At 43.8% G+C, this 27,813-nt stretch overlaps 1 protein-coding gene, 1 non-coding gene and 1 pseudogene across 2 annotated transcripts; all 3 read left to right on the forward strand.

The window, feature by feature from the left end:
• The first annotated feature begins 1,880 nt into the window (after positions 1–1,880).
• pgrmc2 (progesterone receptor membrane component 2) lies at positions 1,881–16,164 on the forward strand. Its single transcript, XM_014211764.3, has 3 exons — positions 1,881–2,263; positions 12,755–12,910; positions 14,547–16,164. Exons 1-3 carry the CDS (start codon positions 1,921–1,923, stop codon positions 14,642–14,644), a joined length of 597 nt encoding a protein of 198 aa, XP_014067239.1. The 5' UTR covers positions 1,881–1,920; the 3' UTR covers positions 14,645–16,164.
• A 7,520-nt stretch (positions 16,165–23,684) lies between these two features.
• On the forward strand, positions 23,685–26,389 carry LOC145858106 (uncharacterized; annotated as a pseudogene).
• A 568-nt stretch (positions 26,390–26,957) lies between these two features.
• On the forward strand, positions 26,958–27,111 carry LOC123724192 (5.8S ribosomal RNA). The gene has a single exon (XR_006756870.1). It is a non-coding gene; the product is annotated as a 5.8S ribosomal RNA (ribosomal RNA).
• The last annotated feature ends 702 nt before the right edge of the window (positions 27,112–27,813 follow it).

Below are 27,813 nucleotides of genomic sequence, written 5' to 3' on the forward strand. Positions count from 1 at the left end.
GGGAGACTGAAAAACAGCTTCTATCTCAAGGCCATCAGACTGTTAAACAGCCATCACTAACATTGAGTGGCTGCTGCCAACATACTGGCTCAAATCTCATGCCACTTTAATAATTGGATGTTTATTTTACTAGGCAAGAAAGTTAAAAAGAAATTCTTATTTTCAATGACAACCTAGGAACAGTGGGTTAACTGCCTTGTTCAGGAGCAGAACAACAGATTTGTATCTCTGGGATTCAAACTTGCAACCTTTCGGTTATTAGTCCAACGCTCTAACCACTAGGCTACGCTGCCGCCCCGATGTAATAAATGTATCACTAGTCACTTTAAACAATGCCACTTTATATAATGTTTACATACCCTACATTACTCATCTCATTTGTAAATACTGTACTCTATACCGTCTACTGCATCTTGCCTATGCCGCACGGCCATCGCTCATCCATATATTTATATGTACATATTCTTATTCATTCCTTTACACTTGTGTGTATAAGGTAGTTGTTGTTAAATTGTTAGATTACTTGTTAGATATTACTGCATGGTCGGAACTAGAAGCACAAGCATTTCGCTACACTTGCATTAACATCTGCTAACCATGTGTATGTGACCAATATCATCCTGGCAACTTTGAGGAAAAACAATTTATAGCGGAGTTGTCTCGAGATGGCTATGCATATTCATGTCATGAGGCTAGTAGTGTAACCGATGTGAAATGGCTAGCTAGTTAGCGGGGTGCGAGCTAATAGCGTTTTAATCGGTGACGTCACTTGCTCTGAGACCTTGAAGTAGTTGTTCCCCTTGCCCTGCAAAGGCTGTGGCTTTTGTGGAACGATGGGTAATGATGCTTCGAGAGTGGCTGTTGTCGATGTGTGCAGAGGGTCCCTGGTTCGGGGCGAGGAGAGGGACGGAAGCTATACTGTTACAGTAGCATAGTATTTCTCTCCATTGAATACCGGAAGTTGATATCAACAACCCTCATCGAATATTCAAAAATAGATTACAATAATGAGACGTATCCACCAATCCAAAGAAAGGATAGGTGGGAGCTAGAAATGCCGCTTTGTGGACAATTACTCCCATTGTTAGGGCGGAGAGACGTGTATCTTATCAGTTTATCCATAATCTTTGGTCGTACTCTATGGATGTTGTAGACTGTAGAGCATGAACCTGCAGGAGCAAGTCACTGCTTTGGAGTTGCAGAAAATGTCATGGTGTTGTCCAGGGTCAGCCAAGGTTCTTTGCACTCTGGGAGGGGGACAACGTGGAGTTGTCAACCATGATGGAGGTCTTTGAGCGGGCAGGCCTTACCCGGGAGGAAGAGCATCTTGTCAAGGTTGAGCTTGAGGTGGTGGACCAACATCCAAGCAGAGATATTTGCCAGGCATCCAGAGATGCGTGTCGCCATCTGGGTGTCAGACGCGGGAAGGAGAAAAATGTTTGTCATCCGCATAACAATGATAGGAGAGACCATGTATCTAATAGTACCAGATTTGAAACGATCCCATGTTTTAGTGGATGTGTAGTAGTAAAGTAATGGGTTTGTGCTACATAGATTGACCCATATTATTAGGCTAATTGACCAGGAATTCTTGTTTGCGAGAGAGAAAGATTCTCAGCATATGCACATTATTAAAGGCCATGGGCACAAACTGGGCTATTGTTGTTATATTATTTCATAACTTAATCCTTACTCTAAATGGCTATGCCGTTAAGAAACTACGCTTTGCTTTTTCCGTGCAACTAATCTCTGGCCTAGAGAAACACACAAATTTTCGCTATCATTTCAACAAATAGCCCATTGTTGTCTTGCTGGTGTTGTGCTGCTCCGCCGTGAGCGCCCAACGTTACTGACGCAGGCCAATCATATGATGAGAAGCCCCGGGTGGGCGGGTCTTTGTGGGTCGGCTCTATCGACAGTATGGCGGACGATGGCGACAACTCGAGTGGAGCAGTTGACACCAGTGGCGGGCAGAGAACTTCAGAGGAGTCTGACGGGTTCAGTCTTGGCGGGATGTTGTTAAATTTAAGTATTTTAGTTTTAGTGGTTGCGATCTGCTATGTTATTTATCGGCGATGGGGTAAACGGATTGGTGCTGACGCGGCCCAGGCAAGCGAGGCCTCATCTCTTCCAAAGATGAGAAGACGTGATTTCACTTTGGAGCAACTTGGGGAATACGATGGACTGCAAAACCCCCGGATCATGATGGCAGTTAATATGAAAGTATTCGATGTTACCACCGGCAAAAAGTTTTATGGTCGAGGTAGGAATCTGTGAATGGAAAAGAGCACACTAGTTAGCTAGCTACTGTGTCTGGTACCAGTCTAGACCAACAGAAATGATGGCATCGGTTATTAGGGCTAGCTTCTGCTAGCTAACTAACTCAGTTACAGCAATTTATTTTAGTGATTTCATTTTGCACGTTAGTTAATCTGGCACTTTGCATTTACATGGCTTGTTAGCCAGCTAGCTAGTTTGTCTGTGCAAGCAGTAGTTTGTAGCAGTACGTTAACCACGCTTGTTTACAAGGTGGTTAGCTAACTAGCTATCTACGCTACCTGTTATGTAGTTACATCTAAACTAGATTGTTAGCTAGACAGACTGATCAGCGTTAGCTGAAGCGGGGACCATGAAAACTAACGTTAGCTAACTAACTAGTTATCCCCAAAGTGGTGCGGAAAAACCAAGCCCCTGTGCTAGCTAGCGCTAAACCATGTCCGTTTTTAAAGCTAGGCATAGTTACTAGGTAGCGAACAACTTTGCCATTTGGCTAAATTATCTTACTGCTATATATCATAACAGTTTTGAGATCATATCAAGTTCCACAGCTAGTTAACTAACGTTATAGGTTGTCCTATACGAGCCATATTCTGAGGAGTAATACTGTGGGCTAGGCCTAGCTGATCAGCTGAAGAAGATTGCTAGCAAACATTAGCTAGGCTCGTAGCTAGGTAGGCTTGCGGACCCACCCATCAACCTCACTTATGTAATCATGATCATAAATACACTTACATCATTCATCTAGCTAGCTAGTCTCGTAGGAGTGGAAAGTTAACCAAAAATGTATCTAACAACATTATCTGGTTATTTTGAGTTGGCTATCTAGCCTTGCCATGTGCGAGACAACCAAGATAGTTCTCACTAGATTGGAAGAACATTGTCAGCTGGCATGTAGTGTCTCTTCTAAGCAGAAGCCTGATTTTAATTGATTTCTGGTTGTTTAAACTTTAAGACATATCACTTCATGGGATCCCGTGTGGCTCAGTTGGGAGATCATGGTGCTTGTAATGCCAGGGTTGTGGGTTCGTATTCCCACGGGACCAGTACTGGGAGAAAGTACAAAAATGTATCTACCCACTACTGTATATCTGCTAAATGACTCAAATGTAAAAATACAACTTTTGAAGTAATGTTTCTCTTCAATTTAACAACAACCCAAATATGGAACCTTCATGCCAGTAGCTCTGGGTCCTCACACAGTGATCAGAAATTCAAATCAAAATATAATTTTATTTGTCATATGCGCTGAATACAACAGCTGTATACCTTACAGTGAAATGCTTACTTTCAAGCCCTTAACCAACAATGCGGTTTTAAGAAAAATAAGTGATAAGTTAAAAATAGAAAAGTAAAAAATAACAAATAATTAAAGAGCAGCAGAAAAATAACAGTAGTGAGGCTATATACAGGGGGTACCGGTACAGAGTCAATGTGCGGGGGCACAGGTTAGTCGAGGTAATTGAGGTTATTTGTACATGTAGGTAGAGGTAAAGTGACTATTCATAGATAATAAACAGAGTAGCATCAGAGTAAAATAGGGAGTGGGGTGTACAGTGCAAATAGTCTGGGTAGCCATCTGATTAGCTGTTCAGGAGTCTTATTGCTTGGGGGTACATTTTACATTTACATTTTAGTCATTTAGCAGACGCTCTTATCCAGAGCGACTTACAGTAGTGAATGCATACTTTTTTTGTTTTTTTTGTACTGGCCCCCCGTGGGAATCAAACCCACAACCCTGGCGTTGCACACACCATGCTGGCGTTGCAAACACCATGCTCTACCAACTGAGCCACAGGGAAGACTGTTAAGAAGCCTTTTGGACCTAGACTTGACTAGTGTGACTGGAGTCTTTGACAATTTTTAGAGCCTTCCTCTGACACTGCCTGGTATAGAGGTCCTGGATGGCAGGAAGCTTGGCCCCAGTGATGTACTGGGCCGCTCGCACTACCCTCTGTAGTGCCTTGTGGTCAGAGGCCGAGCAGTTATGATTCTTTCTGAGGATCTGACAAGTGTTTGGTGCTCTATCTGTACTGTGCTAGTCTTGCTAACAACAGCTTCTCTACGTCCATGTCTGCACGAAGCTATGATAATATGCCCTCAGACTTCAAGACCATACGGTGGTTGGATATCCCCGTTTTGAATTGAATGAATCATGTTCTATTGTTTGCAGCTAACATCACGAATAGGGCGCATAAATCATCACCCACATTTTCTACACTAAAACGGGGGACATATTAGACAACTGCAACCTGTTAAACATTACGACCGTGTGGCTAGCAAGTAGCAACTAACGTTAGCTAGCATTGATCAGCCTATAGAAAGCCAGCCAGCTAATTAACTTTAGCTTGTGTGCTATCAACTTGAAATCGGCAAGCTAGCCAAATGTAGGTTTTAGTTATAAATGAACTAGTTTGCTAATTAGGGGCTGAACATTTCCTTACTCCACTGAAGTTAACCATGTTCCTTCTTGGATGTCCTCCGTATACATAGTAACTCAATGATGTGAATCACCCATGCATTCTAGCTAGCTACTACTGTACTACCCATGTTCACTTTTGGCATGTTTCCTCCCTGCCCCCTAATTTTGCAGTGCATGAACATGAAGTACCCTAAACCTGAATAGATCTGTCTGACCCAAAAATACCTATTGATGTTGTTAGTCAGTCTCACTCAGATATCATATTGAAAACTGCAAACATCTTAGAATTGCACAAATCAAAAATATATCTCCAGTATGAAGAGGGGGGGCCACTAAAATGTTTTACTCCCAGTGGGGGATTTACGGATGTGGTTACACAGACCCGGCCCTCCATGATGTGCTGTAGAGTGTAGCTGTCTTTCATCCCTCTAGCCTGGTGCAGTGGGACAGTTCTTGTTAAGCCTCATAGTAGCATGATTCTGGATAGCTCCTGTAAATAGTGAAAATACATTTTTAGATGTCTATGGGACAGTTTTCCAACCATAACATTGTAAAACACTCACAGTGGGCTATGAGTTTTTCCAACTTGAGACCCTAGCAGGGTTTCCTTTAGGAAAATGTGGTGCCGGACAATGTGACCGGGAAGATTTTAATTTACCGGCCATTTGAGACATTTACCTGGACCCCTATGCATTGGTTGTGTAACCCATTAGGGTGTCCACCCATGGTGCTCAGAATGACAGAAATCACAGAGTATGGTATGAAATCAGAAATCACAGAGTATGGTATGAAATCAGAAATCACAGAGTATGGTAATTTATCTTAACAGAACATGCAACTCCTGTAATGAAGCGATTCGTAATGAATGCGATTTGAGGCAAAACTCCATTCTTAATCTAACCACGTTGTCCGATTTCAAAAAGGTTTTACGGCGAAAGCATAAAGTTAGATTATGTTAGGAGAGTACATTGACAATAGCTGTGTGTAATGTTTTGTCAATTCAAAGACAGGGTCACCAAAACCATAAAACCAGCTAAAATGATGCACTAACCTTTTACAATCTCCATCAGATGACACTCCTAGGACATTATGTTAGACAATGCATGCATTTTTAGTTCTATCAAGTTCATATTTATATCCAAAAACAGCGTTTTACTATGGCATTGATGTTGAGGAAATCGGGTACATTTTTTTTATCCAGCCGTGCAAATACTGCCCCCTAGCCCTAACAGGTTAACAGCGCACCTGATGACAGTGTTCTGTATGTGACAGAGATGAAAATCTCTGTTAGAAATGTAGATTCCCCCTCTTGCTAAAGATGCAACACTAGGATGGGTTGCTAATAGAGGTCGACCGATTATGATTTTTCAACACCGATACCGATTATTGGAGGACCAAAAAAGCCGCTGCCGATTAATCGGCCGATTTATTATTCTTTTTTTTTATAAGGACAATTACAACAATACTGAATGAACACTTATTTTAACTTAATATAATACATCAATAAAATCAATTTAGCCTCAAATAAATAAGGTATGGTGTCTCTCTCCAGAATGGGGGGGAGATATGGTGTGTCTCTCCAGAATGGGGGGGGGGGGTGAAGATATGGTGTGTCTCTCCAGAATGGGGGGGGGGGGGGGGGGGGTGAAGATATGGTGTCTCTCTCTCTCCAGAATGGGGGGGGGAGATATGGTGTGTCTCTCCAGAATGGGGTGAAGATATGGTGTGTCTCTCCAGAATGGGGGGGGCGTGAAGATATGGTGTGTCTCTCCAGAATGGGGGGGAGATATGGTGTCTCTCTCCAGAATGGGGGGGGGGGGGGGAGGGGGTGGGTGAAGATATGGTGTCTCTCTCCAGAATGGGGGGGGGAGATATGGTGTGTCTCTCCAGAATGGGGGGGGGGGGTGAAGATATGGTGTGTCTCTCCAGAATGGGGGGCGGGTGAAGATATGGTGTGTCTCTCCAGAATGGGGGGGAGATATGGTGTGTCTCTCCAGAATGGGGTGAAGATATGGTGTGTCTCTCCAGAATGGGCGGGTGAAGATATGGTGTGTCTCTCCAGAATGGGGGGGGGGGGAGGGGGTGGGTGAAGATATGGTGTCTCTCTCCAGAATGGGGGGGGGAGATATGGTGTGTGTCTCCAGAATGGGGGGGGTGAAGATATGGTGTGTCTCTCCAGAATGGGGGGGGGGGTGAAGATATGGTGTGTCTCTCCAGAATGGGGGGCGGGTGAAGATATGGTGTGTCTCTCCAGAATGGGGGGAGATATGGTGTGTCTCTCCAGAATGGGGTGAAGATATGTTGTGTCTCTCCAGAATGGGCGGGTGAAGATATGGTGTGTCTCTCCAGAATGGGGGGGGGGGAGGGGGTGGGTGAAGATATGGTGTCTCTCTCCAGAATGGGGGGGGGAGATATGGTGTGTCTCTCCAGAATGGGGGGGGGTGAAGATATGGTGTGTCTCTCCAGAATGGGGGGGAGATATGGTGTGTCTCTCCAGAATGGGGTGAAGATATGGTGTGTCTCTCCAGAATGGGCGGGTGAAGATATGGTGTGTCTCTCCAGAATGGGGGGGGTGAAGATATGGTGTGTCTCTCTCCAGAATGGGGGGGGGGGGGGGGGGGGGTGAAGATATGGTGTCTCTCTCCAGAATGGGAGGTGAAGATATGGTGTCTCTCTCCAGAATGGGGGGGAAGTGAAGATATGGTGTCTCTCTCCAGAATGGGGGGGAGGTGAAGATATGGTGTGTCTCTCCAGAATGGGGGGGTGAAGATATGATGTCTCTCTCCAGAATGGGGGGGTGAAGGTATGGTGTCTCTCTCCAGAATGGGGGGGGGGAGATATGGCGTCTCTCTCCAGAATGGGGGGGTGTGGTGAAGAGATGGCGTCTCTCCAGAATGATGGCTCAGCTGTATTTATGTGCTCATTTCTTTAGCCTCCAGTGAATCACAGTGTATCAATGTGTCTATATGGCAGAGGCTGATCTCGCAGTAGTTGAATTTTAACTTTTGGATTTTAATTTAATTCAGATTTTTATGATTAACCACGTGACAGTGATTTTGCGAAACGATAACATTATCATTGAAATGAAACTTCCACGAAAATGCTCATTTGAAAATCGTAACTACACATCGATAGAAATGGTAGGATAAATTGTAAGCTTCCCCAAACTTTCAGTGTTTATAATAGAATTACCTCCACGTTTACATGGTGGGATTTGCCTATAGGCTACTTTGAAGCAAGGCAAGACATGCCTCGTAATATGAAGTAAAACATTCAGGTTTCAAACAATTAAGTAGGCCTGTGTTTTCAAAATGCATACTGCCTCCAGCTCACATTGTAAAGTGGTGGGGACGGGCTTCAATTAGGCTACCAGTTGAGAAATACAAATAGCAAGAGTAACTCTTTTTAATCGTGCACCAAAACTGTTTAACACAAAATTACATTTAGCATTGTTGTGCAATGACTGGGCTTATACAAGGACATTTAGCTGCAGGAGAAATCCCGCTCAAAATAGGCTGTGTGATGTGTTATTAAGATAGTGATTATGTAGACTAATCAAAATACACACGCCAAGTTAATTCCACTATATTATGCAAATTAACATAGACCGATAAGCATGACGGTCACATGTCATGGACTAGTCTTTCCATCAATTAATCCTTGAGTCTATTGACATACCCATGTGTCAAACTAAGTAACATTTAAAAAAAAAATCCCCATCAAAATCCATCAGTTTAAGCTAGAGATATCTTCATGGGCTGCGTGTCACTACACCCCATCCGCCGATGTCAGCCTTCCACGTCTGTGGTGAAAGGTGGCAGAGCTAAAGCGGTGTTTGTCAGATCGAAAGACATCCCGGAAATCGGTCTTCTCACAAAAACGTCTGTTGAATCCGAGTTGTTTGACCTACAAACTATTGTGTCCACTCTATGGAAAGGGGAGACTGATGGACATGGTGTTCTCTGTTTTGCTCTACAAGTGTCACGGGACCTGTATGAAGGTAACCCATACAAACTAATGGAAGTAATTTTGTGCCAACAAAAATAAGGGGTTAATTGTGTCCAAAAACACATATTTCCTGAGCTTTCTTATCTCCTATATATAGGACAGACACTTAACCTTATTTTTTGACTCTTTTTTGCATTTCTGAATGTGTTTTTTCAATGCGTTTCTATGGGCTATTGTAGTAAAGGCCAAATTCAATATGTTATATGTCGTCACTATTTTAGGTTAATTTCAGTCAATAATTTGGAATGAAAAGGTCTAGGTAGTCTAGCCAGCCAAATCATTTGTGGCACACCTGTTATGTCAGTGGCGGCTGGCTTGGGTCTCGGAGATTTTCCGTTGTCATCCACAACATCCTCTTGCAGGTACTACCTTCATCTTCTCTGTGTCCTACAGCAGGACAAGTGGAGAGAAGAGCGAGAGAGGGGTGTTTCAATGTACAGGCCGTGCTGGGGGTCATGATGCCTGTGCTGAAGGGCAAGTGGGCAGACATCGCCACAGACACCTACAGGAGCTTCTGATGTTAAGTCAAACCACCTCTGGCACTACTTCTTGCAGTACTTGAGGAACACCTTCTATAGACATTCCCTTCCTGAACCAGACTATATATTCTTATCACTCTCTCTGGCCCTGTCCGAATACCCATACTTACTTCCTAAATAGTAGGCCGTTCCAGTATGCAAAATAATTTTGTTTAAATAGGAAATTTTACAAATCAAGTATACTTTAAATGCCTGATGTCAAAGCCTAAATGTGTATGACAACAGCTGATGATCAGATATGGGGAGGAGCAACCAAAATCAACCAATAGCGGGGAAACAACGCAGTTGCGCATGACGCATTCTCAGTATGCCAAAATAAATGCTTTATAGTATGCAACATTTCATCTAGTATGGTTTAAATGCCAGGATGTTGTACTCACCTCCGCTCTTCATCTAGTAGGATTAGATGCGCACTTTCCCACAATGCATTGGAAGAGGTGGGCTGCGAGTGATGGGCTCTAGTTTTCTTCAAGTAGCCAACAACAAAACTAGGCTACTTAATTGGGAAGATACCCAAAGCTTCTGTGGTGGTGTTGAAATGTAGACTAAGTCGTTTTTGTTCTCCTTAAAATGATCATGAGTATTGCATCTTTGAAAACCATATTTTGATTTCTGAATGTGTCGCCACCGGGGATGTGGCTGTGTTATTGATGTCATATTAATCAGGTCTTTTGATTTGAACTGATTTAGTTTCATAGGCTATGCTACCTTTTTGAATTATTACACTTATGGATCAAGCCTTAGCAGTCATTCTGATCTCGTTCCCAATGATCAATGCTTTAGTTTATTATGTTGCTGTCCAGTGGTTCTGAATTTTGGTTAGGCTCCACGTTTTTCTGTGCATTTTAACATTTGTGATTTTAACATTTGTAATGTTTTGCTTTGTTTACTAGGCTATTTGATTTAATTTATATACAGAACCAGTCAAAAGTTTGGACACCTACTCATTCAAGGGTTTTATGATGTACTTCTATCACTGTATTTAGCCTACTTAACTGCCCATCACTGTATTTAGCCTACTTAACCTGTTAGGGCTAGGGGGCAGCATTTGCACGTCTGGATAAAAAAACGTACCCGATTTAATCTGGTTACTAATCCTACCCAGTAACTAGAATATGCATATACTTATTATATATGGATAGAAAACACTCTAAAGTTTCTAAAACTGTTTGAATGGTGTCTGTGGGTATAACAGAACTCATTTGGCAGGCAAAACCCTGAGACATTTTCTGACAGGAAGTGGATACCTGATGTGTTGTATTGACTTTAAACCTATCCCATTGAAAAACACAGGGGCTGAGGAATATTTTGGCACTTCCTATTGCTTCCACTAGATGTCACCAGCCTTTACAAAGTGTTTTGAGTCTTCTGGAGGGAGATCTGACCGAACAAGAGCCATGGAACGATGATGTCCCATTAGACACCTGGCGCGCGAGTTCATGTTGGGTACCCTCGTTCCAATACGTTATAAAAGAGTATGCATTCGTCCACCTTGAATATTATTCATGTTCTGGTTAAAAAAGGCCCTAATGATTTATGCTATACAACGTTTGACATGTTTGAACGAACGGAAATATATTTTTTCCCCTCGTTCGTGACGAGAAGTCCGGCTGGCTTAGATCATGTGCTAACAAGACGGAGATTTTTGGACATAAATGATGAGCTTTTTTGAACAAAACTACATTCGTTATGGACCTGTGATACCTGGAAGTGACATCTGATGAAGAGAATCAAAGGTAATGGATTATTTACATAGTATTTTCGATTTTAGATCTCCCCAACATGACGTCTAGTCTATCGCAACGCGTATTTTTCTGGGCGCAGTGCTCAGATTATTGCAAAGTGTGATTTCCCAGTAAGGTTATTTTTTTAAATCTGGCAAGTTGATTGCGTTCAAGAGATGTAAATCTATAATTCTTTAAATGACAATATAATATTTTACCAATGTTTTCTAATTTTAATTATTTAATTTGTGACGCTGACTTGACTGCCGGTTATTGGAGGGAAACGATTTCCTCAACATCAATGCCATAGTAAAACGCTGTTTTTGGATATAAATTTGAACTTGATAGAACTAAAAATGCATGCATTGTCTAACATAATGTCCTAGGAGTGTCATCTGATGGAGATTGTAAAAGGTTAGTGCATCATTTTAGCTGGTTTTATGGTTTTGGTGACCCTGTCTTTGACTTGACAAAACATTACACACAACTCTTGTAAATGTACTGTCCTAACATACTCTAAATTTATGCTTTCACCGTAAAACCTTTTTGAAATCGTAAAACGTGGTTAGATTAAGGAGATGTTTATCTTTCAAATGGTGTAAAATAGTTGTATTTTTGAAAAATTTGAATTTTGACATTTATTTGGATTCAAATTTGCCGCTCTTGAAATGCACCTGCTGTTGATGGAGTGCACCACGGGTACTTAACGGCCCATCACTGTATTTAGCCTACTTAACGGCCCATCACTGTATTTAGTCTATACTTAATGTCTTATAGGCCTATCATGCACACAAACACTTGTTACTCATTTACATTTGTACAATACAAAACTTCCAATCATTCACTGGTGTGTCATCACTATAATTTCCATTCCGACATTCCATGTATCCATCACTGTGCCATTCTATATTGTTGAAGTACAGTTCTAGGTCATTGTTCATACCATATGTAGGTCATATGAACTTCATCCACAACGATTCAGATTGTGGAGCTGTATAGGACTGAGGCCAACACATCTCTCCTGGTCTTCCCCAACCAGCTCTCCGGACTTCCGAAGACAAGGTCTCATGCACCCTCCCATATAGCGTTCTTGTCTTTCTCCATAACCACCGTTCTCAGACCCAGGGCTGTTGCATCACGGATTTGGTCGTCGGTCGACCATAGACTTTAACAGGAACACGCAGGCCAGAATTTGAGGCTTTTTACCTAGCCTCTTGAAGATTAAAACTAGCTAGCGAACTGGTAAAGGAGGCTTTTGGCAAGTCCGCCAATACATCCTCCCCTCGCACAAAGGCTTGAACTGCTTCAAGTTGCGACTATTTGAATTCAATCCCTAAATTGGTTGTTGCTATGTGGCAGAGTGATCGTCTTTCCAGAAGGCTCCATCACTGAGTTTTCCCCAGCAGTTTTAGTTAGGCTAGCTAGTCTAGCTAACTTGAGCTCTCTAGTGGGGGCGTAGAATATTGACAAGGAGGCATGTGGGACGTTGCGCATGCCAATAGCGTGCATATGAGAACTAATGAAGTAGCATTTTTTTTAGCTAACCTCTTTAACAAGCCAGCGTTTCTAGCCACGTGGGTCGCCGCGTCCGTTTAGTCACGTGGGTCGCCGCGTCCGTGTGTGTTGAGTCACGTGGGTCACCGCGTGTCATTTCTTTAGTAGCACCATATTCTATTCTGTTTACTGCACTGCGTCTCCCTACAGATGGTCATTCTAGAACTGAACCATACAGTTAGATGCAGTAGGAATAGATTCTGTTTACTGAACTGTCTCTCTCCCTACAGACGGTCCATATGGTATCTTTGCGGGCCGGGATGCATCGAGGGGTCTGGCCACGTTCTGTTTGGAGAAAGATGCCCTGAGGGAGGAGTACGATGACCTGTCAGACCTCAACGCTGTTCAGATGGAGTCAGTCAGAGAGTGGGAGATGCAGTTCATGGGTATGTTATAAAGGATATGAAATGTACAGTACCAGTCAAACGTTTGGACACCTACTCATTCAAGGGTTTTTCTTTATTTTTACTATTTTCTACATTGTAGAATAATAGTGAAGACATCAGAACTATGAAATAACTCATGGAATCATGTAGTAACCAGAAAAGTGTTAAACAATTCAAAATATATTTTATATTTGAGATTCTTCAAAGTAGCTACCCTTTGCCTTGATGACAGCTTTGCACACTCTTGGCATTCTCTCAACCAGCTTCATGAGGTAGTCACTTGGAATGCATTTCAATTAATTAACAGGTGTGCCTTGTTAAAAGTTGATTTGTGGAATTTCTTTCCTTAATGCATTTGAGCCATTCAGTTGTGTTGTGACAAGGTAGGGGTGGTATACAGAAGATAGACCTATTTGGTAAAATACCAAGTCCATATTATGGCAAGAACAGCTCAAATAAGCAAAGAGAAATGACAGTCCATCATTACTTTAAGACACGAAGGTCAGTCAATCCAGAAAATGTCAAGAACTTTGAAAGTTTCTTCAAGTCCGGTTGCAAAAACCATGAAGCGCTATGATGATACTGGCGCTAGTAAGGACCGCCACAGGAAAGGAAGACCCAGAGTTACCTCTGCTGCAGAGGATACATTCTTTAGAGTTACTAGCCTCCGATTGCAACCCAAATAAATGCTTCACAGAGTTCAAGTAACAGACATCTCAACATCAACTGTTCAGAGGAGACTGTGTGAATCAGGCCTTCATGGTCGAATTGCTGCAAAGAAACCACTACTAAAGAACACCAATAATAAGAAGAGACTTGCTTGGGCCAAGAAACACAAGCAATGGACATTAGACCAGTGGAAATGTCCTATGGTCTGATGAGTCCAGATTTGAGACGTTTGGTTCCAACCGCCGTGTCTTTGTGAGACGCAGAGTAGGTGAACAGATGATCTCCACATGTGTGGTTCCCACCGTGAAGCATGGAGGTGGTGGTATGGGGGTGCTTTGCTGGTGACACTGTCTGTGATTTATTTAGATTTCAAGGTACACTTAACCAGTATGGCTACCACAGCATTCTGCAGCGATACGCCATCCCATCTGGTTTGTGCTTAGTGGGACTATCATTTGTTTTTCAGCAGGACAACAAACCAACACACCTCCAGGCTGTGTAAGGGCTAATAGAACAAGAAGGAGAGTGATGGAGTGCTGCATCAGATGACCTGGCCTCCACAATCAGCCAACCTCAACCCAATTGAGGTGGTTTGGGATGAGTTGGACCGCAGAGTGAAGGAAAAGCAGCCAACAAGTGCTCAGCATATATGGGAACTCCTTCAAGACTGTTGGAAAAGCAATCCAGGTGAAGCTGGTTTAGAGAATGCCAAGAATGCCATGTTTGTGGTTACTACATGATTCCATGTGTTATTTCATAGTTTGATGTCTTCACTATTATTCTACAATGTTGAAAATAGTAAAAATAAAGAAACCCTTGAATGAGTAGGTGCATCCAAACTTTTGACTAGTACTGTATGTAGGATATGTATGGATATAAAGATATATATTTATGGCTATATTGAAGCCCATTGAAGATGAGGATTCAGAGTGCAGTTTAATTTGACCCCTGTGATCTCGCATTACAGAAAAATATGATTATGTTGGTCGGCTATTAAAGCCCGGGGATGAGCCTTCAGAATACACAGATGAGGAGGACATCAAGGACCACCTGAAACATGACTGAACTGTTGCTCTGTTCTGTTCACACCACCAACCAAAGCCAGGACCCAAACAGCTGCCAGCGCCCGCCTGCCCCTCCCCCGCCCTCCTCTGTCCCCCGCCCTCCTCTGTCCCCCGCCCTCCTCTGTGCCCCGCCCTCCTCTGTGCCCCGCCCTCCTCTGTCCCCTGCCCTCCTCTCACCCTCCTCTGTCCCCCGCCCTCCTCTGTCCCCCGCCCTCCTTCCTCCTCTGATTGGATGGCCCAGTGGGCGGGCTCTGGACTGACTCCTCCCCTCCACCATACAGATCACCACCAACAGAAACCAATGTTGACAAACTGTTTCTGGGGGATTTGAAGGACATTAACTTGTCTGGGTTTTGTGCTGTTAGAATATCTGAAAAAGGAAAAGAAACAAAACATTGCTAGAATGCTAGAATTTTCCTTGTGATGTCACGGTTCTCTTCATGTTAACAGAAGCAGAGTGGTTGTCAAGCTGAGTGGTTGTGATGGTCAGAGAAGACGGTGGAAAGGGAGATCTTTTAGTTTTGTTCTTATCCCTCCCCTCAACTGCTTTAGCATTCGATTTGAACCTTATCAATCAATTAATCGATTGCCTGTGGGACTTTTGTTGAAGAAAAAAACATTTGTTTAACGTTCCCCAATTGAAAAGGCAGTGCTGTGGCCTAACCAAAGGCAATGGGAGGGGAGTTGTATGTTCCTGTGTTGGTAGTGTGTACACTACTAGGTTCTCTCTGTCAACATGTCGTTCTGTTTGTGGGGTTCCATGTGATTCTATTTGTGTGTGTGTCTTTAGTTAGGTAGATGTCCTTGCCACAACATATTTAGAATCACTCAGATTGATTGATTGATTGGGAATACAAAGGGAAGGTCAGCTGACAGACAGTTCTAATCAATCAACCATTTCCAAGCCACACTACTAGATGTCTGTACAATCCCCTGGACAAGAAATGGTCAAAGTATTAATTGTGCCTTATTTTGTTTTATACTACTAAAATCCTGACCAGTCTAAAAAAAAAGAAAAATAAGTAGGAGATTTGTAAAACTATTGTACCCTTCCTGTTTATTAGTTCTTTATCTTGAAGGTGTTCTAAGAGCAGTCTGCTTTAGAGGAATCAGATGAAGGCATGCTCTGGTCTGAGAGAGACTCCCCACATCACAACCTTGTATGTGTATATATATATAGACCTCTGTGTTACTGCCATATTTATGTAGTTAATGATGAACTCCATATATTTCTGTGTTGTATTGGCCAAAAGCCCCATGTTTTTTTTTTTTTTTTTTTTAATGTGGGTGAATTTCAAAAGGAACGTTGAAAGTGCTGTGGGGTGGGATCGGGGAATGTTCAAATTTGGGAAAGAAGTCGCTTGTAAATATATCTATCATTTTATTGAAGCATGTGCAACCATGGTGAACTATGCTGAATTCCTGCCAAGTCATGTATTTAATGTTGGGTATGTGTCTGCAGAGAGAGACCGAGGCAAGGGATTCCTTCATGCATAATAAACTGATTTGGTTAATAATTAATGTCTGAGTTATGTTAAATCATTGTCTGTCAAAGACAGAAATGTAGAATGTTACCATACCTAGTCAAATACCCATCTCTACTTTACAGAAGAAAAACTGAAGGTGAAATTCTCTGATACTACACTGAACAAAAATATCAACGAGTTTAAGGAAAACTGTCAATTGAAATAAGTTCATTAGGCCATAATCTTTGTATTTCGCATAACTGGGAATATAGATATGCATCTGTTGGTCACAGATACCTTAAAAAAATATATAATAGAGCTTGGATCAGAAAACCAGTCAGTATCTGGTGTGACCATTTACCTCATGCAGCATGACACCTCCTTCGCATAGAGTTGATCAGTCCATAAGACTCATATCGGCCCTTGAGTCGATGAGTATCTGGAGAGACTTGGACTGGTCCCCCCACAGCATGGTGGCATGGGGGCGAGTAGGGGGAGAAGCAAAATTGTCCTTAAGATCCACCAGAGTACTCATTCCTACAAATGAGCTAGGTCTCTTGAAGGGGCAGGTAGACACATAATGACCGGCAGTACTGCAATACAGACAACTCTGGGTGTTAAGTCTGCGTATGCGTTCGGCTGGAGACAGCCTAGCCCTGCCGAGCTGCATAGGCTCGGGAAGAGTTAAATCGTCAGTCTTCGGAGGCTCTTAGAGGAACTTGGGTAAGCTCGGATCCTCTCTGGGAGTTCCGGAGTTCATCAGATGCAAGGCTGAGATCCTTGAGTGAGCGATTTGGACTGCAATCAAACTTCTCCCACTAAGTTCCCGTAGCCGTCTATTGATCTGGATGGATAAGGCGATGAGTGAGTCGAGATCTGTTGGTAGTTCCCGGGCTGCAAGCTCGCCCTTTACTTCTTCCGATAATCCGTGCAGGAATGTGTAGAACAGTGCTTCCGGGTTCCAGGCACCCTCCTCTGCTAGCGTGCAGAAATCCACCGCATTGTCTGCCACACTGAGGGAGTCCTGCTGGAGTAACTTCCGGGCAGCCTCTCTCATGGACACCGAAGCCGCAAAAACTTTTTTCACCTACGCCGCGGAACCCTCCAGACTGAAGCATACGGCTGACTGTTGTTCCCAAATGTCCTTAGCCCAGACGAAGGCCCTCCTGGACATCAGCGTGATGAGGTACGCTATCTTAGAGAGGTCCGAGGGGAAGGAGGAAGGCTGCAGCTCCATGACGAGGGAACACTGAGCGAGAAACGCCCGACAGGTGCCCAACTCTCCATCGAAGTGCTCCGGGGGAGGTAAGGGGGGGTTCACGGGAAACCGGGTTGACTGCGCTGCTACCAGCCAGGTTACTGAGGGGCTGGGAGGTTACCGTCGTGGCTGCCTAGTAGACAGCCCACTCCTGCAATGTGTCCAATGCTAGGTCGTGACGTTCGGCCACGGCCTGGAACCCTTCCATCAGACCGCTAAGAGAACTCCTCGTGCCTACCAATGGTGGCTCCTTGGGAGGAGATGGTGTTGAGGAGCTGGTCCAAGTCTGCTGGGTCAGTCATAGCCAGTTCGTACTATCATGTTTTAAGGTATGACCCAGGTGCAGACAGTGTTGAAGAAACTAAAGTTTATTCTTTATAAAGGGGCAGGCAAATGACAGGTCAAGGCAGGCAGGGGTCAATAATCCAGAGAGGGTGTAAGGCACTGGAACAGCAGGCGGGCTCAGGGTCACGCAGAGGTCAGTAACCCAGAGTAGAGGCCAAGGTACAGGATGGCAGGCAGGCTCAGGGTCAGGGCAGGCAGGAAAGGTCAAAACCGGGAAACTAGAAAACAGGGACTATAGCAAAGACAGGTCAAGGAAAAGCGCTGGTAGGTTTGAACGAACAAAACTAACTGGCACAGACAGACAGAAAACACAGATATAAGTGCCCAGGGGATAATGGGGAAGATGGGTGACACCTGGAGGGGGGTGGAGACAAGCACAAGGATATGTGAAACAGATCAGGGTGTGACACACTCAGGCTATCCGGAAGGCCAAAGTTAGTTACTTTAAGGAACAGTTCTCTCTGGGTCTAACCCCAAGAAGTTCTGGAAAACAGTTAACTTCTTGGGGCTATGTGGGACGCTAGCGTGCCACCCGTGGTGCACCCTATCAACAGCAGGTGCATTTCAAGAGCGGCAAATTTGAAACCAAATAAATGTCAAAATTCAAATTTTTCAAACATACAACTATCTTACACCCTTTGAAAGATAAACATCTCCTTAATCTAACCACGTTGTCCGATTTCAAAAAGGTTTTACGGCGAAAGCATAAAGTTAGATTATGTTAGGAGAGTACATTGACAATAGCTGTGTGTAATGTTTTGTCAATTCAAAGACAGGGTCACCAAAACCATAAAACCAGCTAAAATGATGCACTAACCTTTTACAATCTCCATCAGATGACACTCCTAGGACATTATGTTAGACAATGCATGCATTTTTAGTTCTATCAAGTTCATATTTATATCCAAAAACAGCGTTTTACTATGGCATTGATGTTGAGGAAATCGTTTCCCTCCAATAACCGGCAGTCAAGTCAGCACCACAAATTAAATAATTAAAATTAGAAAACATTGGTAAAATATTATATTGTCATTTAAAGAATTATAGATTTACATCTCTTGAACGCAATCAACTTGCCAGATTTAAAAATAACCTTACTGGGAAATCACACTTTGCAATAATCTGAGCACTGCGCCCAGAAAAATATGCTTTGCTATACAGACAAACGGCCATGTTGGAGAGATCTAAAATCGAAAATACTATGTAAATAATCCATTACCTTTGATTCTCTTCATCAGATGTCACTTCCCGGAATCCCAGGTCCATAACGAATGTAGTTTTGTTCAAAAAAGCTCATCATTTATATCCAAAAAGATCCGTGTTGTTAGCACATGATCTAAGCCAGCCGGACTTCTCGTCATGAACGAGGGGGAAAAAATATATTTACGTTCGTTCAAACATGTCAAACGTTGTATAGCATAAATCATTAGGGCCTTTTTTAACCAGAACATGAATAATATTCAAGGTGGACGAATGCATTCTCTTTTAAAACGTTTTGGAACGAGGGTACCCAACATGACCTTGCGCGCCAGAGTCTAATCGGCCATCACCGTTCCAAGGCTCTTGTTCGGTCAGATCTCATAGTAGAAGATTCAAAACACTTTGTAAAGGCTGGTGACATCTAATGGAAGCAATAGGAAATGCCAAAACATTAATCAGCCCCTGTGTGTTTCAATGGCATAGGCTTAAAGGTAATTCAACACATCAGGTATCCACTTCCTGTCAGAAAATGTCTCAGGGTTTTGCCTGCCAAATGAGTTCTGTTATACTCACAGACACCATTCAAACAGTTTTAGAAACTTTAGGGTGTTTTCTATCCATATATAATAAGTATATGCATATTCTAGTTACTGGGTAGGATTAGTAACCAGATTAAATCGGGTACGTTTTTTTATCCAGCCGTGAAAATACTGCCCCCTAGCCCCAACAGGTTAAAGACCTGGAGAATAAACCCTCCTCACAGCTACCCATGTCCCTTAATGTTGCTGATGTGGTTGTTACTAACAAGAAGCACATAGCTGAGCTCTTTAATCACCACTTCATTAAGTCAGGATTCCTATTTGACTCAGCCATGCCTCCTTGCCCGTCCAACATTTCCTCATCTCCCACCCCTTCTAATGCGACTATCCCCGATGCTTCTCCCTCTTTTTCCCCTGCCCCGCTAAAAAGTTTCTCCCTGCAGGCAGTCACTGAGTCCGAGGTGCTAAAGGTGCTCCTGAAACTTGACCCCAAAAAAACATCTGGGTCAGATCCTTGAGGGCCGTCGTGGTATCGGCTTGAGGGGGGAAATATACACGGCTGTGACAATAACCAATGAGAATTATCTTGGTAGATAATATGGTCGGCATTTGATTGTGAGGAATTATAGGTCAGATGAACAAAAGGACTTGAGTTCCTGTATGTTGTTACGATTACACCATGAGTCGTTAATCATGAGACATACACCCCCCACCCTTCTTCTTCCCAGAGAGATCAAATCTCCAGGGTGGTGGTGCAACCAAAGTATCCGCTTCGGTAAAGTTGTATTCCTGGTTGTAATGTTGGTAAGTTGATGTCGCTCTGATATCCAATAGGGTTAGGGTTAGGGGTTAGGGTTAGGGTTAGGGCTAGGGTTAGGGTTAGGTTTTGAATATAATTGTGTTTCACGTCAGCTAGCTTGTTTTACGGTGCACAGGCCTATCTCCTGTTCATCCCTCTCCTTCTGATGATGTTATATTTAGATGTAGTACTTACAATTGCCTGTAGGTGTCCTCCTAAGATCATAAAATAGACTAAAATGAGTTCTAAAATGCCTTTTTCTGGGTGACAGTACAGGAGCCGATGTGGTGAGAGATTCATTCAACCAGTGTTGTTAAATATGAACATAAAAGCAATATTGTGCATTTAGTTGGTTTTACTGTTTTATTCTGTTAAAAGAATGGAAAAACCTAAAAAAAAGGAAGATACCAAACTAAAACAGAACAAAACATAAATATATAGAGTATAAATAAAACCATGTTCTTCTGCATCCATTTTCCTGTCTGTTAAAACGCATTTTCTAAAACCTCTCGTTCAGGCCATTTGGCGTTATTGTCTGTAGGTGCTGGATCCACTCCCGTTCTACCCTCTTTCGCTGCCCACAGGTCCAGCCTATATATGACTGTAACCCTGATATGGTGAGGTGAGTGATGGGGTGCTCCTGGAAGTGGGTTATTAGTGTCGTTTGTAAGTGTGCCCTTTTGATGTTATACAGGTGTTGTTTGTGTCTGGTTTCTATGGTATGTTTGGTTTCTCCAATGTATTGTTTATTGCAGAGTGTGCATGTAACGATATAAATGGCGTTATGTGTGTTCAGTGAATAAGATTCTTGTACTGGTGCTGATGTATGGCTGTGTATGTTTGTAATGAACTTTATCTGTCGAAAATGTGAATTGTGAGATTTGGGGTCTTGTGGTGGCTTACTACTGAATCTTGCTTTGGTGAGGAGGTCCTTTAAATTTTTGTTCTTTCTGAATGCTGAAATTATTCTGTATGGTTTAAGTGGTATGTAAGTGTGCTGAACTGTAGAGAAGTTGTGTTTGATTGATTGATGTAGGGATCTGATTCTATGTGAAAATGTGGTTACTAGGGGGATGATAATTGTCTGTTGATTGAGTATTGATGACAAAGGAGAAGAGACAGAGGAAGTGTTGCGGTTTAGTGATTGGTGCAGATCACTCCCCAGAGGGGAGTCAGGATTAGGGTGAGGGAGGGAGATAGGGGTTAAGTTAGGATGAGAACCCTGGTTAGGGTAATGGTGAACATTAAGGTTAGGCGTGGGGTTTGGGGAGAGGTTAAGTTTAGGCGTGGGGTTTGGGGAGAGGTTAAGGTTAGGCGTGGGGTTTGGGGAGAGGTTAAGGTTAGGCGTGGGGTTTGGGGAGAGGTTAAGGTTAGGCGTGGGGTTTGGGGAGAGGTTAAGGTTAGGCGTGGGGTTTGGGGAGAGGTTTAGGTTAGGCGTGGGGTTTGGGGAGAGATTAAGTTTAGGCGTGGGGTTTGGGGAGAGATTAAGTTTAGGGGTGGGGTTTGGGGAGAGGTTAAGGTTAGGCGTGGGGTTTGGGGAGAGGTTAAGGTTAGGCGTGGGGTTTGGGGAGAGGTTAAGGTTAGGCGTGGGGTTTGGGGAGAGGTTAAGGTTAGGCGTGGGGTTTGGGTTAGGTGTGGGGTTTGGGGAGAGGTTAAGGTTAGGCGTGGGGTTTGGGGAGAGGTTAAGGTAAGGCGTGGGGTTTGGGGAGAGGTTAAGGTTAGGCGTGGGGTTTAGGGAGATGTTAAGATGAGGGGTGAGGTTAGGCTTAGAACCCTGGTTAGGGTAATGGTAAAGGTTAAGGTTAGGAGTGGGGTTTGGGGAAAGGTTAAGGTTAGGAGTAGGATTGAGGTTGAGATTAAAAGAGGTGGATGGTTTGATGTGGTCTGTGAGTGTTGGATGAATGGGAGGGAGGGCTGCCAATGTGTTGTTTTTAATGGTTCTTAAAAATTGTTTTGAATATCCTCTTCTTCTGAGTGCATTGAATAGTGTATTTATTGCATAATCCAGGTCTTGCTTGCAAGATGATATCCTGTAGAACCGTATGATTTGTGATTTTATTATTCCCTTAAATGCATGTTTAGGATGGTAACTATGTTTATGAAGTAAAGCATGTGTGTCTGTTGGTTTGAAGTAGACTCTAGTGTGTAGTGTTTTCTGTGATTGATTGTTATTACTGAAAAACACTGTTGTGTCTAAGAAGTTGACTTCTTGCGGATGAATTGTGTATTTAACCTTAATTGATGAATGCTGGCTGTTGAGAATGTTTATAAAGTCTGTGAATAATTGGATGTCGTGGGGCCAGGCTCCTATTATGTCGTCTAAAAACCGGTAATAAAAAGTGGGTTGATATGGACACTTGGCCAGTGCCTCTCTCTCCCATTCAGCCATGTATATGTTGGCGTAAGCAGGTGCGAATTTTTTGCCCATAGCTGTTCCCTCCACCTGCAGGTAATAGTGATCGTTGAATAAAAAGTAATTGCTAGTCAGGCTGATTTCTAATAGTTCTTTGTCCGGTCTAGTGTTGTCTGGGTATCTCTTAAAGATATTTCTAATTGCTTGTATTCCTGTTGCTGTATTTATATTAGTATACAGGCTATCAATATCTATGGTGAATATGTGTGTGTGGGAGGGAACAACTATGGGTCCAATCCTCTCCATGAAGTGATAAGTGTCCCTGAGAAAGCTGGGGTGCCTGGTGGAGAGAGGGTTAATATAATGATCTATATATTGTGAAATGTTATAGGATTCACTATTGCAGTCTGAGGAACTTCAAAGGGAATTGTCCGTGTCCCCGGTTCCTTGTGTACTTTTAACAGTAAGTAGAATAGTCTAGGTCGTGGGGTATCTGTGCCGTAGAGAAAGTCCCGTTGTTTTGCTGTGATGTAGTGTTGGTCGTAGAGTCTTTTTATTATTGTGGTGCTCTAAGGGTGGGTATGTAGGTCCCTATACCCTTTATAAGTATTTAAAACCGTTTTAAAAATTTCATCCCTGGTAACCCAAAAATAAAACATAGTGCAATTTCTGAGAAGTAAAACATAGACGATTTTCTGACCAGTTTGAACATAGTCGTTTTTCTGAGACTTTTTTGAAAGCTCCATAAATTGATCTATGGCGCCCTCAAGTGACTTTTTCCCTGTACTAGTGTCATTCTATACTGGGCGTGGACGTCTGTATACCCGCTATATGTATTTAAAACCGTTAAAAAAAATTAATCCTGGTAACCCAAAATAATACCAGGCCCACCGTTGGACTTTGTCTCTGGAGAGAAATGAAAAGTGGGCACTCTTGTCACTTTTTCGACCAATTTCTGAAAATTTCAAATAATGATTAAAAATACTTCCCGGGGGGCTAGAGGTTCCAAATTTTAGAGTGCATAGGAACCTATTTTTTTGGTAAACTGAACTTTTTTTCGCAAACCTAAAACTCGATGTTCTATTATAAATTGTTATGGAAAAACGGTTTAAATTAGATGGAAATGTTCGTCTATGTGTGCCCTTTCGTGCAAAAAATACCCGCATCCTGATTGGAGTTGTACTTTTCGATTTATTCAAGTTTAAAGTGTCCTACCGTGACATCGGAAAAACCTTGAAACGGTGTGAGTGACAGTAATCTTTACACACTGATGCCCGTGTGAGGCAGACAGGTACCGGCGCGATTTCAGAAACCTGGTTTTTGACAACTGGAGAACCACTTTTGTGGGTTTTTCTTCTGAACTGGGGCCATGATTAAGAGGGACGGCCGGGGGCATTCGTATTGTGCCGCTAGAGGTGAAATTCTTGGACCGGCGCAAGACGGATGAAAGCGAAAGCATTTGCCAAGAATGTTTTCATTAATCAAGAACGAAAGTCGGAGGTTTGAAGACGATCAGATACCGTCGTAGTTCCGACCATAAACGATGCCAACTAGCGATCCGGCGGCGTTATTCCCATGACCCGCCGGGCAGTGTCCGGGAAACCAAAGTCTTTGGGTTCTGGGGGGAGTATGGTTGCAAAGCTGAAACTTAAAGGAATTGACGGAAGGGCACCACCAGGAGTTGAGCCTGCGGCTTAATTTGACTCAACACGGGAAACCTCACCCGGCCCGGACACGGAAAGGATTGACAGATTGATAGCTCTTTCTCGATTCTGTGGGTGGTGGTGCATGGCCGTTCTTAGTTGGTGGAGCGATTTGTCTGGTTAACCTCTTAGGGCTAGGGGGCAGTATTTACACGGCCGGATAGAAAACGTACCCGATTTAATCTGGTTACTACTCCTACCCAGTAACTAGAATATGCATATAGTTATTAGATATGGATAGAAAACACCCTAAAGTTTCTAAAACTGTTTGAATGGTGTCTGTGAGTATAACAGAACCCATATGGCAGGCAAAAACCTGAGAGATTCCTTTACAGGAAGTGGACTGTCTGACCATTTATTGGCTTTCTTTGACATCTCTTTCCAAAACAAAGGATCTCTGCGGTAACGTGACACTTCCCACGGCTCCCATAGGCTCTCAGAGCCCGGGAAAAAGCTGAATGTCGTCATTCCAGCCCCAGGCTGAAACACATTATCGCCTTTGTCAAGTGGCCGATCAGGGGACAGTGGGCTTAGGCGCATGCACTGGTCGCCCCCGTCTTTCTTTTTTCCCCTCTATTTACCAAAACGCAGATTCCCGGTCGGAATATTATCGCTTTTTTACGAGATAAATTGCATAAAAATTGATTTTAAACAGCGGTTGACATGCTTCGAAGTACGGTAATGGAATATTTAGAATTTTTTTGTCACGAAATGCGCCATGCTCGTAACCCTGATTTACCATTTCGGATAGTTTCTTGAACGCACGAACAAAACGCCGCTGTTTGGATATAACGATGGATTATTTGGGACCAAACCAACATTTGTTATTGAAGTAGAAGTCCTGGGAGTGCATTCTGACGAAGAACATCAAAGGTAATCAAACTTTTGTAATAGTAAATCTGATTTTGGTGAAGGCTAAACTTGCTGGGTGTCTAAATAGCTAGCCCGTGATGGCTGGGCTATGTACTTAGAATATTGCAAAATGTGCTTTCACCAAAAAGCTATTTTAAAATCGGACATATCGAGTGCATAGAGGAGTTCTGTATCTATAATTCCTAAAATAATTGTTATGCTTTTTGTGAACGTTTATCGTGAGTAATTTAGTAAATTGTTAGTAAATTCCCCGGAAGTTTGCGGGGGGTATGCTAGTTCTGAACGTCACATGCTAATGTAAAAAGCTGGTTTTTGATATAAATATGAACTTCATTGAACAAAACATGCATGTATTGTATAACATAATGTCCTAGGGTTGTCATCTGATGAAGATCATCAAAGGTTAGTGCTACATTTAGCTGTGGTTTGGGTTTATGTGACATTATATGCTAGCTTGAAAAATGGGTGTCTGATTATTTCTGGCTGGGTACTCTGCTGACATAATCTAATGTTTTGCTTTCATTGTAAAGCCTTTTTGAAATCGGACAGTGTGGTTAGATTAACGAGAGTCTTGTCTTTAAATAGCTGTAAAATAGTCATATGTTTGAGAAATTGAAGTAATAGGATTTCTAAGGTATTTGAATAACGCGCCACAGGATTCAACTGGCTGTTACGTAGGTGGGACGATTTGGTGCCACCTAGCCCATAGAGGTTAATTCCGATAACGAACGAGACTCCGGCATGCTAACTAGTTATGCGGCCCCGAGCGGTCGGCGTCCAACTTCTTAGAGGGACAAGTGGCGTTCAGCCACACGAGATTGAGCAATAACAGGTCTGGGATGCCCTTAGATGTCCGGGGCTGCACGCGCGCCACACTGAGCGGATCAGCGTGTGTCTACCCTTCGCCGAGAGGCGTGAGTAACCCGCTGAACCCCACTCGTGATAGGGATTGGGGATTGCAATTATTTCCCATGAACGAGGAATTCCCAGTAAGCGCGGGTCATAAGCTCGCGTTGATTAAGTCCCTGCCCTTAGTACACACCGCCCGTCACTACTACCGATTGGATGGTTTAGTGAGGTCCTCGGATCGGCCCTGCCGAGGTCGGTCACGGCCCTGGTGGAGCGCCGAGAAGACGATCAAACTTGACTATCTAGAGGAAGTAAAAGTCGTAACAAGGTTTCCGTAGGTGAACCTGTGGAAGGATCATTAACAGGTTTGCCAGCCGCCGGCATGGGGCTGCGCTCCACAAACCAAACTCTGCTGTGGGTAGGGTAGGGGGCTCACGCCTCCCGCCTCTCCCTTCCCTTGGCGTGGGTGAACTGGTCCTAGCCCGGTTCCCCGCAGTTCCTTTTTGCCTGGGATGCGCCCGACTGGCTCCATCCCCTTTCCCCGTTAGGCACGGCTAGATGACGCACCGATGGGTGGGTGTGTAGGCCGCTACCGAGGGGGACTGGGGGTGTCCGGTGAACCGGGACTTCCCGAAATGGTCTCACATTTTTAAGCGGATTGAGTATCACCCAGTTTCCTCGCACGGCACTTGGAACCCAGTGAACCGCTCTGCGCCCCGGCGCAGGCGGGGGTTTAATGTCTCCCCGGCCCCACCGGCGCTTCGGCGACGGCGGCAGAGGAGCACCCGGAGGCCCCCATAAAGTTAAACCTACCTGTCTTTGAACAATGACCTCTCGCTCTGGCGAAGGGCGGGGGGAGGAAAGGAGGGCAACCTCCCCATCTCTGCCTTAGCCTCTAGCCTCTGCGTACAACTGGACAAGAAGAGTACAACTCCTAGCGGTGGGTTACTCGGCTCGTGCGTCGATGAAGAACGCAGCTAGCTGCGAGAACTAACGTGAATTGCAGGACACATTGATCATCGACACTTCGAACGCACTTTGCGGCCCCAGGTTCCTCCTGGGGCTACGTCTGTCTGAGTGTCGCTTTATCATCAATCGGAAACCTCAGGGTTTCCACGGCTGGGGTAGTCACAGGCCGCCACCGTGCGGCCTTCGTCCCCCTAAGTGCAGACCAGGACGGCTTGGTGGGAGGGTCGAGGAGGAGCTCGGGCTCTCTCACCCCACCCCTGTGCGCCCTTCCTTTCCCTTCCTCCCTCGGTGGGAGGCGCCCACGTTCCCCGCATGGTCGGGCGCGGTGCCGGTGGACTCTGTCTTTCCGTGCTGCCCGCGTTACGCATGCGGTTCTCGGGGTAGCGCTCGGAGTTAGGTTCGAGCGCTGCGGAGCTCCGAACTCCGTCTTGAACCAGATCGAGAAGGTGAGCCCGGGCGCCCGGCCACACTCCATTCACTTTGACTACGACCTCAGATCAGACGAGACAACCCGCTGAATTTAACCTCTCTGGGCTAGGCGGGACGAATTCGTCCCACCTACGTAACAGCCACTTTAAGCCTGTGGTGCGATTTTCAAAACCTTAAAAATCTTATTACTTCAATTTCTCAAACATATGACTATTTTACAGCTATTTAAAGACAAGACTCTCGTTAATCTAACCACACTGTCCGATTTCAAAAAGGCTTTACAACGAAAACAAAACATTAGATTATGTCAGCAGAGTACCAAGCCAGAAATAATCAGACACCCATTTTTCAAGCCAGCATATAATGTCACAAAAACCCAGAAGACAG

The sequence above is a fragment of the Salmo salar genome, chromosome 09, assembly GCF_965601325.2.
Source record: "Salmo salar chromosome 09, fSalSal1, whole genome shotgun sequence".
Classification (NCBI taxonomy): Eukaryota; Metazoa; Chordata; class Actinopteri; order Salmoniformes; family Salmonidae; genus Salmo; species Salmo salar.

Coding starts and splice junctions, on each gene's coding strand:
- pgrmc2 (XM_014211764.3), top strand. CDS start 1,921: ATGGCGGACGATGGCGACAACTCGAGTGGAGCAGTTGACACCAGTGGC. Junction 2,264..12,754: donor CAAAAAGTTTTATGGTCGAG/GTAGGAATCTGT, acceptor CTCTCCCTACAG/ACGGTCCATATGGTATCTTT. Junction 12,911..14,546: donor GTGGGAGATGCAGTTCATGG/GTATGTTATAAA, acceptor CTCGCATTACAG/AAAAATATGATTATGTTGGT.